Consider the following 17360-nt stretch of genomic DNA (forward strand, 5'->3'; position numbering starts at 1 on the left):
TCCGGCCAACCTTTCGTGGGGCTCATGCCTTTCTGATCTGGGCCAGAGGCAAAGGTGGGCACAGCAATGTTTATGAGTTTTACCTTTGTACAATAAGCTAGCTTCTATACACTTGCACCTCTGTTCTCCATCCAGGCAAGCAAGAGACGTTATCAGACTTCAAGGACACATTCCAGCTAAGCAAAAACACTCAAGTAGGATGCAAATCAGGGCCAATAGCAGGTGTGACTAGGAAGGGTGTGTGGCCCTGAGGAGTGTCCTGAAGGCCAGACAGAAAGGCTGCATTTGACCCCTGGGGCCTGAGGCTCCCCACCCCTGCTTTAATTCTTTGTCTCCCACAGCAGTCCCAATCTGGATTATCACCCTTTCTGGCAAGTTGCATTTTGGAAAAAAAATCCTAATCACTCCTCTGGGACCTTTACCCCCAATGAAGTCTGGGCCAGGCGTTCAATGGGAGCAAAGAGTTAAAGATATCTAATTATCATGCCAGGGGACCAGTCCAGATTGAAAGGCCTGCCCTGGCAATTTATGGAAGAAAAATCTTACACTCAATAATATATTGTTTTAGTTTTGCTTCACATGTGCCTCAGGATCCCGGCTGGCTCAGGCCTCCCTGCCCTGGAATGCCCCGTTTCAGAATATTTCGTGGGCTTTTGCTGGTGGGGATCCCAAGGCAGCACTTCTATCCACCCCCCTCCCAGCCCAGCACAAAGGGGGCTCGGATTGTAGCCTTAACTAATGGGTTATTTTGAGAAGAGGTTTTAAGAAAAGAGAATTATATGGCAGGAGAATTACTTGCACAAAACTGAAGTTACTCCCATGGAATACAAGTATATATACAGTTGGACCTATCTTTAAAACATGAAGAAAGCACTGAATCTTGTGGGAGGGTCTGCACCATTAAAATAAATTTTAAAAATTCACAGTCAAGAATATGTGAATGTGAAGAAGCAAACACACAGAGCATGTTTTAAGTGTGACGTCCATATGAAATTCCAAAGTCTAAACTGGAACAGCACCTAAAGCAAGTGAAGGTAACTTACAAGGCATATAATTGCCTACCTATCCCAAGGGTATACTAAGGCCTTCATAGTACCTATGAATTGTCATAATTTTTTTCAAACCTATAGCCTGCACACCCAGAAAAATTCAATGTTAATACTACCCTAAAAGCCTCACATGTCATTACAGGCTGGAACAGATTACAGCTATTGATTGCTGCCTGGAGAAAGTTCTTGCTGTGAGAACGGAAGGCAAGCAGCAGTGACAGACAGCTCAGCTATTGATCTACTCCAGCAGGGAAATTGCACTTCAAAATGAAGGTCAGCACTCTTTTACACCACCTATTAGACCTACTGTAGTGTTCACCAGGACACTAGAGATTGGTGATGCTGTTCTGAACAATTCTGAGTCATATTCTATTTCCAATATGCGTAAGTAGTTTCTGGCTACAAATGACTAACTGGAAACTATAGATGGCAAATTATACTCCCTCCCCCTTGATGCTGACAGAACTGGTAATTCTGGCAGGAAAAAAAATGCCATGTCAAATAAACTGCACGGGAAAAGGTGACTGAAAATTTTTATCACTAAGACAAAATTACACAAAAGTATAAGGGTAAAATAAAACGCTGGCATTCTGCTTGTGGCTTTTGATCCAGAGGGGCATCTGCTAGCAGCCCCACTCCCATGCCATGTTTCATGCTGTTCTGGAGACTTCCTCAACCCTCAGCAACAATTGCTTTTAGGGGGTGCAGGAAGACTCAGTGAAAACAGTATCTTATCTATGTTAGCAGACACCTCTTCAGGCTCAAAACCAGCTCTGCAAGTGGAACTAGAGCAATGGATTTTACTCCATGTATTTTTTTCAAAAGGGATACTTAGGCTTTATTAACACACTTTTAACATGCTGCTCAACAATCTATGTATCATATAATTGATGTTTCAGAATCTCTCAGTCAATACAGACGTAGACATACAAAACTGTTTTAGGGTCATCTATTTATTTCATATATAACAAAGCTAGAAATTCTGGAGAAAACCAACTGCCCCATGAAATATTTTCTTTGCTAGTGAACAACACAATATATTACAGTCATTTGAAATACTGCTGTTACCAGTCCCCGTTTATTCTTTGTAATGCTTTCAACTGTCACATCTTCTAATACCAAACTCAGGTGTTGAGTGCTAACAGGATTGTAGGAGACACTGAGAATTAAGAGGAAGATATAAGTATGCTTGGGGGAACCAAGGCTTGCAGAAAGAAAATAAAGAGATAAAAAGAAAACCTAAGCAGGCAAAAAACACTTGCTTTAAATATGTGTAAAGTGGTCCAATCTATGATGGAAACATTACGCATAGTTTAGATAAAGCACTGGATAAAGGACATACAATGAATCCATATCTGAGATTTCTTTCAAACCCAAATTCAATTTGAAATTTTAGTTCATTTTAGCAAAGCTAGATCTTGTTTCCAAGCAAAACAGAGGAATACACAATCTCAAACCGATTAGAGATCTTTACATTCAAGCTGTATACACATGTTGTTAAATAAAATAAATAAATAGCCAACAGATTGTCAGCTGTAAACCTCAATACTTGGAACACACTCAAGTATACATCAATAACTGGTACACTCACTACATATTAAAAAAAACCCTCCAACTTTCCTATTCCGTGCAACACATTGACCAATTCATGAAGCACATTTCCTCTTATTTCTTTACATATCACATCAATTAATGCACCAACGCATACAAAATTTTACAAACATTTATACAACAAAGTCAAAGGAGAAAACACTACAATGGAATCAAAGTGATTGTCAAATGACTTCATCTTTTGAATCCATATGGGAGATTTCCTTCACTAAACAGGCGGAGATCCTCAATCGGGACCAAAGCAGGGGGCAAAGAGATATAGCCCCCCTAACTCCCCACACTAGGGTCCCAATCTGGATCAGGGACCCACCTGGAATTTACTTTTAAAAAGTCATGCACACAATTGCTAATTGCATGAATGGCATTGTATCTAGTTTGGCCCTCACAATATGTATCCTGGAGATGGAGAGGATGGGGGCGGGTGCATGTCATGCAATTAAAAATCTTCTCTCCCTGCTTGGCCCTGCATACAGTGCTGGAGCACTTGCTCAGGCCCTCTCCTCGCTGCCAGCTGAGTCCTCCAAGCATTCATCATCTCACACATGCCTGCTGGCCATAATGAGCACCGGCAGATCATGTCTGCCCTTTTTATGGGTCAGGGAGAACGGCAGCAGTGGTTGGACTGTGGAGAGCTAAGAGAGCAGACGAAAAAAACTTACATCCCTGGGACTACTTCCTTTGGTGGCATGGCTTGGCTCTTTGCTGCTCACATTGGTGGCTTGCCTCTGTTTGATGCAGCTGCCACCTTGGGCCTGGGATTCTGGCCTCTCCTAGCCCTGGCTGACTGATGTACTGCCATTCCCTCTCTTGTTGGGTGAGTCCCCCTGCAACCCCTTTGCTAGCTGAGATGTGTCAGGGAGTCAAAGGGAAGAATACACCAGCCACCAAATCAGAGAAAGAAAGAAAAAATCCCCAAAGGGGCAAAATAGGTGGTAGAGCACTTCAGAGTGCACACCAAGCACAGCCTGCTGACTGTGCAGGTAGAGCCAGTCTGGGAAGTGTAGGGAGGCCCCTCCTACATACAATGACATTAACTTGCTCTGCCTGTAGCTCAAGAGGAGATGCCATCCCAAAGCTACTTACTGCACTCCAGGATCCACTATAACAGCCTTTCCCAACCTTTGGATCCCCAGATATTGTTGAATACAACTCCCATCCACCCCAGCCAGCATGGCCAATGGTCAGGAATGATGGGAATTGTAGTCCAGACTCCAGCAATATCTGGGGACCCAAAGGTTGGGACAGAGCTTAATGCACAGCAGGTTCAGAATCACAACCAGACAGAGCTACATACCCCTATATGTGACAAGCAGTCCCTGATTAATGTCATGAAGGCTACTGAGAGGTCCAAGGCAATTAAAGAAGGATACTTACTCCCTGTGACCATCTCCTGGCAAAGATTGCCCACTAATATAACCAAGGGAATTTCTGTTCTCTACTCAGACTGAAACCAGATTGGACCCACGTCACTTTCATCTAAGACTAACTGGAGCTGAGCAGCCACCCTCTTGAAATACCTTGTTCAGAAAAGGAAAGTTAAATGTTGACTGATAATTGCCCAGATCAGACAGATCAAATGGAAACTTCGAGAGAGACCTGTCCACAGCGTTCTGAGAGAAGTACGAGTCCATCCCTTCTTCAAGAAGTAATTTATAATGGATCTGATGGCACTGGTTGGTTCTCCCCTTCTTCCTCTCTCTGGCAAGCTACCACCAATCTTGATGGGCAAGAATCTAGGAGATCATCTCAGTGCTATAAAAACTCTGTCTTCATCTCCAGGCCATAATAATTGAAACTATCGAAGCAGTTACAACACACAGAGGCCTTGGATACCTCAAAATACAAATAATGTTATCCACTTCAACTGGATGCGAGAAATTTTGTGATCCAAGCCTAGCTCACCAGCTATGTATGGCAGCACATCAGGGGTTTGATAAATCACCTGGTTTTCCTACCTAACTGGGACTGCAAAAACATAGAGGTTATCAAGCATCCGTCAGGCCTCAATATGTGGCTGGGGGCTGTGCAATAGGTAACGTGTTTTACGTATTTTAGGCCTTTTGAAAACAAGCATATGTGGATCAAATAGGTCAAGAGGAAAGTTTCTAAAATCAGTGTGTCTCACCAAATATTATATATGTGGATACAAAAAAGTTTATTAGATTCTCTTCATTAGGATAATCTAAATCAAACACACACAAAGTAAAATCAAGGCAAACAAGGCTTAAAGTATTATAGTCACATAATAGTAAAGTAATTATGCTACAATTAACAACTACAGTCCCTACCAAAACATGAAATCTGCATTGATGTTCTAAGGATTCTGACAGTTCTTTCCATCTAATATTCAAATGCCAATATCCATGCTGCATTTCCAGTTTAGAGGAAAACATTCAGAAGTGGCCCAATGGGTGGGGCAGAGCTGCTTTCCTGACACTGGCATTAATGCAGGTTATCTATATGGTGTTGGATGGGGGCAGAGCATGGCGGCAGTGAGATGAGGATGTGTGGGCACACTGACACGCCAGATTGGTTCTATCAGCACACCCACACAACTCTGCCCTCGGTGCTGCCCTGCGCCATCCAGACAAGCCACAGTAACGCCAGTGTTGGGAGAGTGGCTCTGCCCCATCACATGGGCTGATACTGGAAACACTACAGTGCCAAATGCATCTTTTCATTCTTGCATCTCTGTCTTTTATTCATCAGAGTAGTTAAAAGTGTGAAGAATTCTAAAAATGTTGCTTTTGCTAAACATAAGAAGAATCTTGCCGTATCAGGCCAAAGACCCATGTAATATAGCAACCTGTTCTCACAGTGGCTAACCAGATGCTTATGGGAAGCAACAGCACTCTCTCCACTTGTGATTCCCAGCAATTAATATTCAGATATATATAATATTGTAAGTCGCTTTAAATTTCTTTTTGGAAAAAAGTGACATAAATAAAATTCATCATGATGATGATGATGACGACGACGATGACGCCTCTGACACAGCCACCATGGCTAGTAGCCACTGATGATAAAGATTTAATGCAGATTTAATGGTTTCAGCAGAGCCTTTCACAAAGCCAAATATTCTTGTAGAAAACTTACCTCAAAGAGACAGATGTAATTATCAGTCCTGAATTATCAAACAATTATTAGAAAAGGATACAAGCTCTGATACAGAGTTTTAAGGGACTTCACAGCTCTGCTGGCATTGATACATGTGGCCCGTATAAGATTTGGCAGCAGTTTTGCAGTCACAATTGCTCCATCAAACAAAGGACCAAAAAATGGTACCTGCCAAAATAGAATTAAATGTAGACAGATGACTTATATTATTAAATCAGTATTTCATTTCACTGAATGAAAGGCTAAGAGCAGTGTCAGATGTTACTATTGTTGTTGGAAACAAGGAGCTGTATCCAGCTACGTTTTACTCAAGGCAGGCCTACTGAAATTAATGAACTTAAGTTAGTCATATCTATTGATTTCAGTGGGTCAACTCTGAGTGAGACTAACACTGGAGACAATCCAGTGATGTAACACTGGAGTTTTTAGCAGCAAACGTGCAAAGTGTCAAAGAAAATGTGTATATATTATCTTTTAAGGACAAGTGTCTGGGTTTGGATGTTTCCTATACTTGTATTCTCTCTCTGAATGTGTGTATATATGTGTATGTGTGTTTGTATATATATCTAATATATCTATATCTATATCTATATATAAGAGGCACTAAAAAAGTCTAGGACCAGGTTACTTGAAATATCACTTTCTTCCATATATACCTGTCTGATGCTTAAGATCTTCTTTTGAGGCCTTGCTTCAAGTGCCCGTTGCCAAATGAAGTGAGGCTATTAGGGAGGATATTAGGGGTGGCTATTAGGGAAAGGCAAGTCTATAACCAGTCTAAAAGTTTGGGGGGCACCAAAAAAAAGTAGGGAGGCAGAGTTTTTCTGTAATAAATTAATTCACCCCCCAATAATAACAAATATATAGGGAGCAGAAAATTGTTTAGGGGGTGGGCCCCCTTAGACCTCCCTGGCTACAGGCCTAGGGAGAGGGCCTTCTCAGTTGAGAGACCCTGGTTATGAAACAACCTTCCCAGAGAGGCTCATCTGGCACCATCTTTACAGCCTTTTGGTGCCAGGTGAAGTCTTTTTTTTAAAAAAAAAATCACCCAGTTAAAAAGTTAAAAAGTTGTCTTTTTAATTTGGGCCACTCAGTCTTCTTATGACTTCTGTTTTATTATATATCTGCCAGAGCGAACAATGTTTAAAGCTGCTTTTATTATTTTGTATTATAATTTTTATATCCTTTTAATTTTTGTGAGCTGCAGTCAGCCATATAAATATAGTAAACAAAATGCACTTAAAAATACCTTGGGGGAAAAAAAAGTCTTCAAGGCCAATTTAAAAGCTGATTGCATAGGGGTTATGCTTACACATCTGCCTTGGAGGAGAGTTCCATAAATAGAAAATGCTCTCTCTCTAGTGCCCACCAGTTTAATGCTCCGTTGTGTAGACTAGACAAAGTTTCTGAAATGGAGGGAAGTGACAGCATTTCTGGTAACTGGGTGCAACTCATCGTTTCTGTATGAAAACACTGTGCTGAATTAAAAAATCTAGGTTGTCAAAAAAAATTCTTAGTAGTTGGAGTAGCCACCATCTTGTAAACTGGCCCCCAATTAGGTTTGATTGTACACAGTAATTTGGAAACATGAAATATGAACAATCAACTTTTTCATATCAAATATTTTGTAACAACCTTCTCAAGAATTACTGTGAACTTTAATTTTTTAAAAATTGATTAATAAACAAATATTATGAAAAATAATTCTATGGCTCTGTTTATTATTTGGTAAATTATGAAATCCAAAGCCTGGAATTTGGAAGTGCTTTTCTTAAATAAATAAAAAGAAAGTTGCCTTGCTGCAATGTGATAAATTGCTTTGCCCTAAGGAAAGTGATGCACAGTGAGTCAGGGGCAATATTGCCCTCACTGTAAAGCCAACAACTGCAGTGCACCTACTTTTTCTTTCTCATGCATTTCAGGGTATGTTGCCAAGATCAACTTATGATGTGTTTTGTGAGAAAACAATGGATCCCTTCAGTGTCCTGAAGTGGAGGATTGCTGATACCTATCTTGCATGAAAGTGCAAAACCTGCAAGTCAGCAAGAGTTGCAAACTCTGAAAGAGGCAGAAGTGAATCAAGTTTAGAGACTCTGCATATTGAGTTATAATTCAGAGTTGACTCTGCATTGGCTGGTGAAAACAAAGATGTTGTATGGCATCATACTTGCTACGCAAAGGAAAAAATCAATAAGCTGGAAGTAGTACATGAGTCTCTTTCAGGTTTAAAACAACCATGGAAGCCCAATTTGTCAACCAATGCCAGGTAAATTCTCATCTTATTCTACCAGAAAAAGACAACACATGAAGCTATTGAATCTGAATCTGTACCTTTTTTGTCAAGAAGAACATAAGGAATACATCTTTTCCCGTGAATGACAAGATACTACAGGAAGTGTATGCTCACAATACACTAGTTGTTCATTTAGCTGATGTGAATGACCTAATAGCTGCTGAAGGAAAACGCTATTTAAACAGTCTAGAAGCATTTTATAGCCAGACGCACAAAAATCAGGACCAAGTTATGACTTCTGATGTTGCCATAGTCTGGTTTATGGAAGAAATTCAACATAGTCTCAAAAATAATGATATTCTTCAGCTAAATGTGTGGGAGCATTATGTACTGCTAGCAGAATGCTCACCTACAATTATCCCTAACAAGCTACATAAGTAAATCAAAATGCAAAGAAAAAAATCCAGTTACTGCTTGGAAAAACAGCAATATTTTAAAATGGTTTTATATTGTATTGGTATGTTGTTGGACTGTTGTTACTGCCTTGGTAACCTTTGGTTTGAAGGGCAGGTTACAAAGAATCATCAGTCTCCAACATTTATTCTCTGCCAAGGAAAATTCGCAGAATCATTGACATTATCAGGTACAACACTGAGAGCAGTTTTATGATCAAACCAACACCTTGAAGGCCAGGATGAAGCTAGATCATCATGAATCTTCAGAAAAGTATGTACTACAGCAGGCATTCCCAGCTGTGGTCTGTGGACCACCAGTGGTCCATATGTTTCATTCAGGTGGTCCACAGCATGTCTGCAGATTTGTGGTTGAAGGAGAGAGATGACACATCCATCATGTTAAATACTCATATTGATTTTGATTGTATTTTATTGCTTCTTTATTTCTTGGATTCTATTTCTACAATATAAGAATTTAAAATGTAATACAATAAAATACAATGTAAAAAAACAAAAGAAGCAAGAAAATACAACTAAAATCATACAGCATCTAGCACAGAGCATTACAATTGCTACAACAGGCAGAATAATCATTATGTAGTTTACTAAGACTTGCAGCAATTTTCAAATGGTCCATGGGGGAAAAAGTTTGGGAACCACAGTGCTAGAGGAAGCAGTCAATCATCTGTGGACTTGTGTGCAAGAATACTTGCAAAATCATCCAGTTCAAGGGAGTCATCTAGAATGTGAACTGTAGAAAAGATCAACTTAGTTTGATTAGTAAGTTGTGAATTTGCATACGTTTTAATTATTGTTATTGTTGTTATTGTTATTAAGCAGCTCGTATAATAGCCAAGACTGGTGATGACAATAAGGGTAACAATGAACTTACTGGTCAGCTAAAGAGAAATCTGGCCATTAAGCAGGATTTGGTGTGAAGGTAAGAAGTTGAGGCCCAAGCATATGGGAGTTGATTCCACACTTCATTCAGAAACCAGAAGCAAGAACTCTGAAAAGAGTTCCCTATCAGATCATGGTGTGAAAGCAAGCTTGTACATAGATTCCTGAAGACATGAGAGCTACACTTGAAAATGGAAAACTGAAACCTGTGCTGAGGACAACTGGTGCCATCCCCCAAACTTGCAGAGTTATGTTGTGTAGATTCAAGAAAGGATGTGGGACCTGTCAAAACAAGTGTAAAAAATAGCAAAATAACATGCATCATGAACATGTGTCAACAGATCAATGAACTGAACTTCAAATTCAGAGCTTAACAGCGTTTTGTAATGTACCAAAATGTATTCATGGAAAATAGTAACATTCCTTTTGGAATCATGTCTAATTCTGTAATTCTCTTCTTGAAACTTCATTCATGTTATGTACAGTTCTGTATATATATAACATGTTAGGTACTTAACAATGTCCAGATGAAGGGTTTGGAGAAAAACTGTTCTTCTGTTATAGTACCTTACACCATTGGTATATGTGAAACACAGATTAGAAATGTATATGTTAGTTTCTTAGTTATGTAATGCATATATTTCATATCCTGTTTGTTGCAACAGGGGAGATGGGGCCATCAGGCTTGTCCTTGCTCTCCTCCTCATACAATTCTAATTGTGTGGGAGTGAACTTCTGAAGAGGGATCAGGTGTGACATTAATTTGTTGTTGTTATGTGCCTTCAAGTCAATCACGACTTATGGTGACCCTATGAATCAGTGACCTCCAACAGCATCTGTCATGAACCACCCTGTTCAGATCTTGTAAGTTCAGGTCTGTGGCTTCCTTTATGGAATCAATCCATCTCTTGTTTGGCCTTCCTCTTTTTCTACTCCCTTCTGTTTTTCCCAGCATTATTGTCTTTTCTAGTGAATCATGGCTTCTCATTATGTGTCCAAAGTATGATAAACTCAGTTTCATCATTTTAGCTTCTAGTGACAGTTCTGGTTTAATTTGTTCTAATGCCCAGTTATTTTTTTGCAGTCCATGGTATGCGCAAAGCTCTCCTCCAACACCACATTTCAAAGGAGTTGATTTTTCACTTATCTGCTTTTTTCACTGTCCAACTTTCACATCCATACACAGAGATCAGGAATACCATGGTCTGAATGATCCTGACTTTAGTGTTCAGTGATACATCTTTGCATTTGAGGACCTTTTCTAGTTCTCTCATAGCTGCCCTCCTCAGTCCTAGCCTTCTTCTGATTTCTTGACTATAGTCTCCATTTTGGTTAATGACTGTGCCAAGGTATTGATAATCCTTGACAAGTTCAATGTCCTTGTTGTCAACTTAAAAGTTACATAAATCTTCTGTTGTCATTACTTTCGTCTTTTACGTTCAGCTGTAGTCCTGCTTTTGTGCTTTCCTCTTTAACTTTCATCAGCATTTGCTTCAAATAATTTCTGGTTTCTGCTAGTAGTATGGTATTGTCTGACTGTGTTTCTATCTCCTTCTGCTTTTGCTTTCCTTCTCTTAAGAGTTACTTCAGTCATCCATTGAGGTCTTTCTCTCTTTTTAACTAGAGGTAGTGTCTTTTTGCATTCTTCCCTGATAATGTCTCTGATTTCACTCCATAATTCTTCTGGTTCTCTGTCAAATAAGTTTAAAGCCTCACGCCTGTTCCTGATTTGATCTTTATATGCTTCTGGGATGTTATTTAAATTGTATTTTGGCATTATGATTGCTTTGTTCTTCTTCTTTAGCTTTACTCTGATTTTCGATACAACCAGTTTATGACCTGTACCACAGTCTGCTCCTGATCTTGTTTTTGCAGAAAGTATGGAACTTCTCCATCTTCTGCTATCAATTATATAATCAATTTGATTCCTATATTGACCATTTGGTGATGTCCACATGTACAGTCGCCTTTGCGGTTGCTCAAAAAATGTGTTCACAAGAAACAAATTATTGGCTTCACAGAATTCTCTCTTTCTCCTGCTTCATTTCTGTCTCCTAAGCCCCATTTTCCCACAATTCCTAGTTCTTCTCTGTTCCCTACTTTTGCATTCCAGTCCCCCATGATTATCATCATATCTTGTTTTGGTGTATGATCCATTTCTTCTAGTACTTCTGATTAAATGTCTCTAGTTCCTCTTCTTCTCCGTTTGCCATTGGAGCATAGGCTTGGATGATGGTTAAGTTAATAGGTTTTCTGTTTAATCTCATTGATATCACTCGCTCAGACCTTGCATTGTAGCTCCTAATTGCTTTTGCTACATCACTTCTCACTATTAAAGCAACCCCATTTCTTCTTAATTTCTCATTTCCTGCATAAAATATTTTGTAGTTGCCTGATTGAAAATGTCCCATTCCCGTCCATTTTAATTCACTCACGACAAGTATTGTAATGTTAATATGTTCCATGTCTTGCTTGACAATTTCTAACTTTCCTATGCTTCTCACATTCCATGTTCCGATTGTGTGCGTTGTACAACTCCGGACTCTCCTTTTGCATCTGTGCGCATCAGCCTCTGGGCTTCCTTTCGGCTTTGACCCAGCTGCGTCATTAGTCATAGGACTACTCATACTTGTCCTTTGTTCTTCCCCAGTAGCTCGTTGAGTGCCTTCTGACTTGGCGTTCTCATCTTCCAGCACTATCTCGTGTTGCATTTTGGATACTCTGTTCACAGGGTTTTCGTGGTAAGAGGTATTAAGCTGGTTTACCATTGCCTTCCTCTGAGGCTGAGAGGCAGTGACTGGCCCAAGGTCACTCAGAGAGCTTTTTGGCTATGTGGGGATGCGAACCCTGGTCTTCCAGGTCGTAGTCCAACACACTAACCACTACGCCACACTGGCTCTCAGGTGGGATATCAATCCCAATAATAAATAAATAATAATTTTGAAAGGCATATCAGAGATTTTTGAGAATTGTATAGGTTGCTACTTTTGAAAGAACATAAATAGGCTATGTTTGCTGAAAAATGTAGAAAGATTAACATGGCTGACTTTTTTTCAAGATGGCAGGAAAAATGGCATCAGAAAATTTGGCAATTTCTTTTATTCCACACAGTTCTTTCATCAAGAAATAGTCAGTCAGATGTTTATTGTTTGTAGTGAATTGCCATTATAATGCATCTCACAAAAACAAACAAGCCAGTCCAATAGTAAGTTAAACACACATGCTGTCCATATATGCAAGCAGATCAAACTTCCACTCAGACAACAGGACTTCACCATCCTCTCCAGTAATGTAGTGACAAATTCAGAAGTGCAGTGTCCCTTCATGATAGGAACTTTTTTCTTTTGCTGCTGAATTGAGAATGAGATCCTTGTTACTGTCCTTCCCCACAACAACATATGTTCATAGGAGCCAATCAGCATGAAAGGGGGGAGTGTTAGCTACTGAAAACCGTCTTCTCAGTGACTGACTTACCTCCTTGCACTCTGATTGGCACCAAGCAGCAGGAAAAGACAAATTAGAACACTCTTCTCAGTGACTAACATACATTCTTTTCATCATGCTGGTCAACGCTTGTAGGACTCTGGAGACACAGGGACCCTACTAGGACCCTGCTCCCAAAAAAGGGGTCTAAGAACCCCTCAGACCTTGCATTATTACATCTGATTGCTCTCTTTCCTCCTGCAGCCCTCTGTGCACATTCAAAATCTGCTAGGGCTAGGGGAACATCTCAAACAAATGTTGGAGGTATACTGGGAGAGGAGAGGAGGGCAAAGTCCCATTGTGTGAACAACCACATTGGATTCTATCCATTCATTTTCAAGAATGTAAATTCTCAATACTTAAAATGGAAAAGTTCCCTGAATCATTTAGGTTTAAAAAGTCCCCTTGGCAGTCATTATTGTTTTGTGTTAAAAAACAACACAAAAACCCTGCAACTTTCTTGTTATTAGTGCCTGTTTTGGGGGCCTGCCCCTTTAATTTCTCTTTTCCCTCTGCCAGCTTTTTAGTTTTCATCATTCTCCTTCCTTTTCCCTCACATCCTAAACAGCTAAAAGCATCACAAAACAGCTGTCCTTGGCTCACTACAGCTTTAGTTCTCTCCCTTTACTCCCCATCACCTCTGGGACAGCCTTCAGGAATTTGCCTTGCAATTCTCTTAGAATTTCCTATATCAATACCCCCCTTTTCTGGAAAAACTCTGATCTAATCTCCATTATACCCTCTTAGGTAACTTACAAAAATAATCATGTTAAGAATGCAAGAGGAACTCTGTGCATTAGACCAAAGGCTCATCTAGTGGAGGATCCTGCTCTACAGCACCCAGTCAGATGACTATGGGAAACCTACAAGCACAACCCGAGCGCTCTCCCTGCTTGTGATTCTCAGCGACTGGTATTCAGAGGCATACTGCCTTCAGCACTGAAGGTTACTAAAGTTACCCATACTGTGCTCCTATTGATTTGGAAAAATGTGCTAGTTCTTGGACTAGCTAAGAAAACATGGGGACTTAAAGACAAAAACAAAACAAAAATCCGAACACCTAACTTCTAAAATATAAGAGGAGATGTGAAGGCCCGGGAAAAAAATAAAAAAAATTTCCCCCGTTTCCCACCAACTTTTCAAAAAACAAAAACAAAAAAGGCTTTGGGGGAAAATGGGCTTTCCCCCAATTTTTCTGGGCCTTCACATCTCTAAATATAAGTATCATTAAGCTTATCTGACTCAGTTTTCAATTTTATGAAGAAAGGACAGAGAGATCAAGGTTATTCAATAAACAGGAAGAATGGACGTGGATTTGGGAGAATATCTGCACTAGATTAATGCTGTCTGATTTAAAGGTGAACTACTTACAATGCAGTTTCAGTGGTATGCCATGGCATAGTGACTGGCATGTTGACACTGGGTAGCTGCTCATGTGTACCTTTTCCGCCTTTTTGAATCTGTCTCCTTTTCTAAGGATTTTGGATACCTGAGAAGTTGTGGGTTATTTTGATGTTATCTTAAAAGTATTGTAAGGTACTTGAAACATACTTGAAACTGGTAAGTACACTACTACTAAATTGTGTATATCAAGAAATGGGAAAAGGGCAACACCCCCGAAGTTACAGAATGGTATTGCCAAAATGTCCAAAATGACTTTTTTGAGGAGCCCTAATGAAATACAGTTAGTCAAAATATATAGAAAAATATTTGTTGCATTTTGGAATAGTAAATTTAAGAATCTGTGCATCCCTACAGCATTATTGCTGTAAGATATAGTTGACATTTTGGGTAAGTCCTCCCATACTGGACTATGATGGTTGCTTTGGTATTCTTGTATCAAATAATTTTATAACCAGTATATTTGACTTGAGATCTGATATGTCTGTCTTGTCTACTTTAGTAATGATATTAATTCATGTATAACCCACCTATTAACAGCTATACTCAAAGTAGTTATTTGTTAGCTTTTTGTTTTTGTTTTCACCAGAACCAACACAACAGGGCTGAAAGAATTTTTCTTCTTAGTAGTCAGAATATGCAGGCAACCCCCTGATTCCCTGACATGGTTTTGTTTTGTTATAATTATGTTATAGTTCATTTCTATGCTGCCTGTTAGCTAAAAAGGCTCCCTGTTCCTTCATTACCCAGAACAATGTAAGGCAGGAGATAGCTTGTTTCTCATGAAAAGATTGGGCAAAATACTGCCTGCACATTTTGCCTCATATCTGCACCTCTTAAAATATGAAAGCTAATGGCTCAAACAGGTACTGGGCAAAATACAAGCAAACACAAGGAATATAAGCAGTCTAGGCTATTCAGCAACCAAGCATTTTTATTCTATGCTTTGCTGCAATGTACATAGGATCAAACTGGAAATTCATGAACATTTATAAGGGTGTTTTAGCATGTAAAAATGATCATTTCTAAATCAATGTTTATTTAGTGTGTACCTAGAATTGCACAATGAGAAGAACCACATCAGTATTATTTAAAAACTGATTATCATGGTTTTTGGGTAATCTTGACATACACAGTACATGAAAATATCTTTAGAAAGTTTTGGGGATGGAGTGGGCTAAAAAGCTAAATAGAATATATAGGATTGTTCCTGAATGCCATCCTAGGAGACTCACCCAGTCCCAGAAGAAGGCCTCCTTCCTATATAGACCACACTCCTACATCCAGGTAGAGATTGTTTCAGATCTTAAAAATTACTTAGCAGGTCTCAACAAAATTCTAGTCTGGTAAAATGAACAGATAGGGAATGAAAGTGTCCCATAGATCTTCAAAAATTCTCATATTGTGATAAAACTAATATTCCGCACACAGGCACTTCTACTCTATTTTAATTATTGAGAAAAAATAATTAATGCCATTGTACTCAATTAGAAAATCTAGTCAAGTTTACACAACGATTAGAGTGCAAAGAGTGATCTTCATAATAAGTAATATAGTTTAAAAAGCTGGTGAATGAGTAAATTATTGTACCAAATGGCTGAGAATTAATCTCTGATGGCTAGCTGCAATCTAACGAGGCATCTGTGTCCCAGGGAACTCTCAGTGTGTCCCTGGCGGTATGCACAGTGTGTAGAGTCTGCATGGCATTCTTTGTCCGCTTTTTCAGGCAGCTTTTCGTCTCATTGTTTAGAATATCTTAATGCATCTGTGATGCGTGGAATGCATTCATACTAACAGACTTACTATTGTTTTCTCTCAGAGGCTTTGTTGAGCAAAAGACTGCATCACAGTTCCCAATAATTATATTGGTTAATTAATCAAGACAAAAAAGTTTGCAAATCATTGCCCGGTTGCCAAGCAGGAGGATAAAAAGTGAACACAATACAAGCTGTAGCAATATAACAAAAGTAACAGCTATTGGATCAGAGATTCTTATATAATGAAGCTATTAATACTAAAACGGTTAATGTTAACATTGCTCCAGGTGTCTCTACTTAGATGTGAACAAAAAGGCTAACATTATGCATATAAAAGGCCAAATGTTACCATGGATCCTGAAACCTGACAGAGAAGCGACAGCTTTTTCATCTGATTAGGGAACACGATTTAAATATCAGGGACTGCAGCCAAACAGTCATTTCTCTCTACAAGCCTCTTTCATTCACTCTGGGGTCAGTAGCTGGTGAACAAAAGGTCAGCCACATTTGCCCTGGAAATGTCTGGATTAGTTTTATTGCACCATAATAGTTTTATTTTAAAAGGCAAACTAACACTAATTTTCCAGTTTGGTATTTTTTTTTCAACAGCGTGGGCTCCTTCTGTAACATATTTTGCAAGGAAATTTATATATTGAACCTAGAAACCACTTTGAGTACACTTTGTATAGAAAGAAGAGTATAGATTGAATAAAAATAATAAAATGATACTTTTAACTAAAATATTTGGTGAGAAAAATAATCTTATGTATGTCCATTCAAAAGTATTCCTATTGAGTTTGTTGGGACTTAATTCCAGATAAACATGTACAGGATTGTAGTCTTAAATTGGCTTGGCTCAGCATCTAAGGAGGTGATTAATTAACAATTTATACTTCAGTTATCTTTAAATTTCCACTCTACAAAAACTTGTCTACAGCCATTTTTTTTCTTTTTGGTGTCAGGTAACAACCTTTTTATTTCTCTAGGTTTTTTAGATCAATCTGTTTAAATGAGTTCTAGCACTAGAACTTTATCTATGCTGTTGCATTATTGTTTTTTATTGTAATTTTGTATTTTAATCCTTAATTTTTTCAATATCAATAGTTGATAAAATAATCTGATTGTGATGTAAGTGCAATGTTATTGTTATGGGAAAAGAGAATTCACTACTGGGAGACAAGAAACTGAAAAAAATTAGTTGATTTTTGAAAATATATTTCAGCAAATCACATGTCACTAAGATATAATGACAGGCACGTCTACGTTTCATTCTGCTGCTGTTCTGGCTCTTATTCTGAGTGCATTAGCCCTGTAGTCCTCTAACATCATCTGTTCTTGAATCTGTATCACTTTT

At 38.9% G+C, this 17360-nt stretch overlaps 1 protein-coding gene across 5 annotated transcripts in view; it reads right to left on the reverse strand.

Moving 5' to 3' along the window:
• The window catches only part of RALGAPA2 (Ral GTPase activating protein catalytic subunit alpha 2), a 299150-nt gene that overhangs the window by 77485 nt on the left and 204305 nt on the right, over positions 1–17360 (reverse strand). For all 5 annotated transcript variants that reach the window (XM_061587941.1, XM_061587904.1, XM_061587913.1 and 2 more), the window contains one exon: positions 5818–5945. In XM_061587941.1, the coding sequence (XP_061443925.1) occupies positions 5818–5945 (128 nt within the window). The remainder of the gene's footprint in view (positions 1–5817; positions 5946–17360) is intronic.

This window comes from Rhineura floridana, chromosome 1 (genome assembly GCF_030035675.1).
Source record: "Rhineura floridana isolate rRhiFlo1 chromosome 1, rRhiFlo1.hap2, whole genome shotgun sequence".
Lineage (NCBI taxonomy): Eukaryota > Metazoa > Chordata > Lepidosauria > Squamata > Rhineuridae > Rhineura > Rhineura floridana.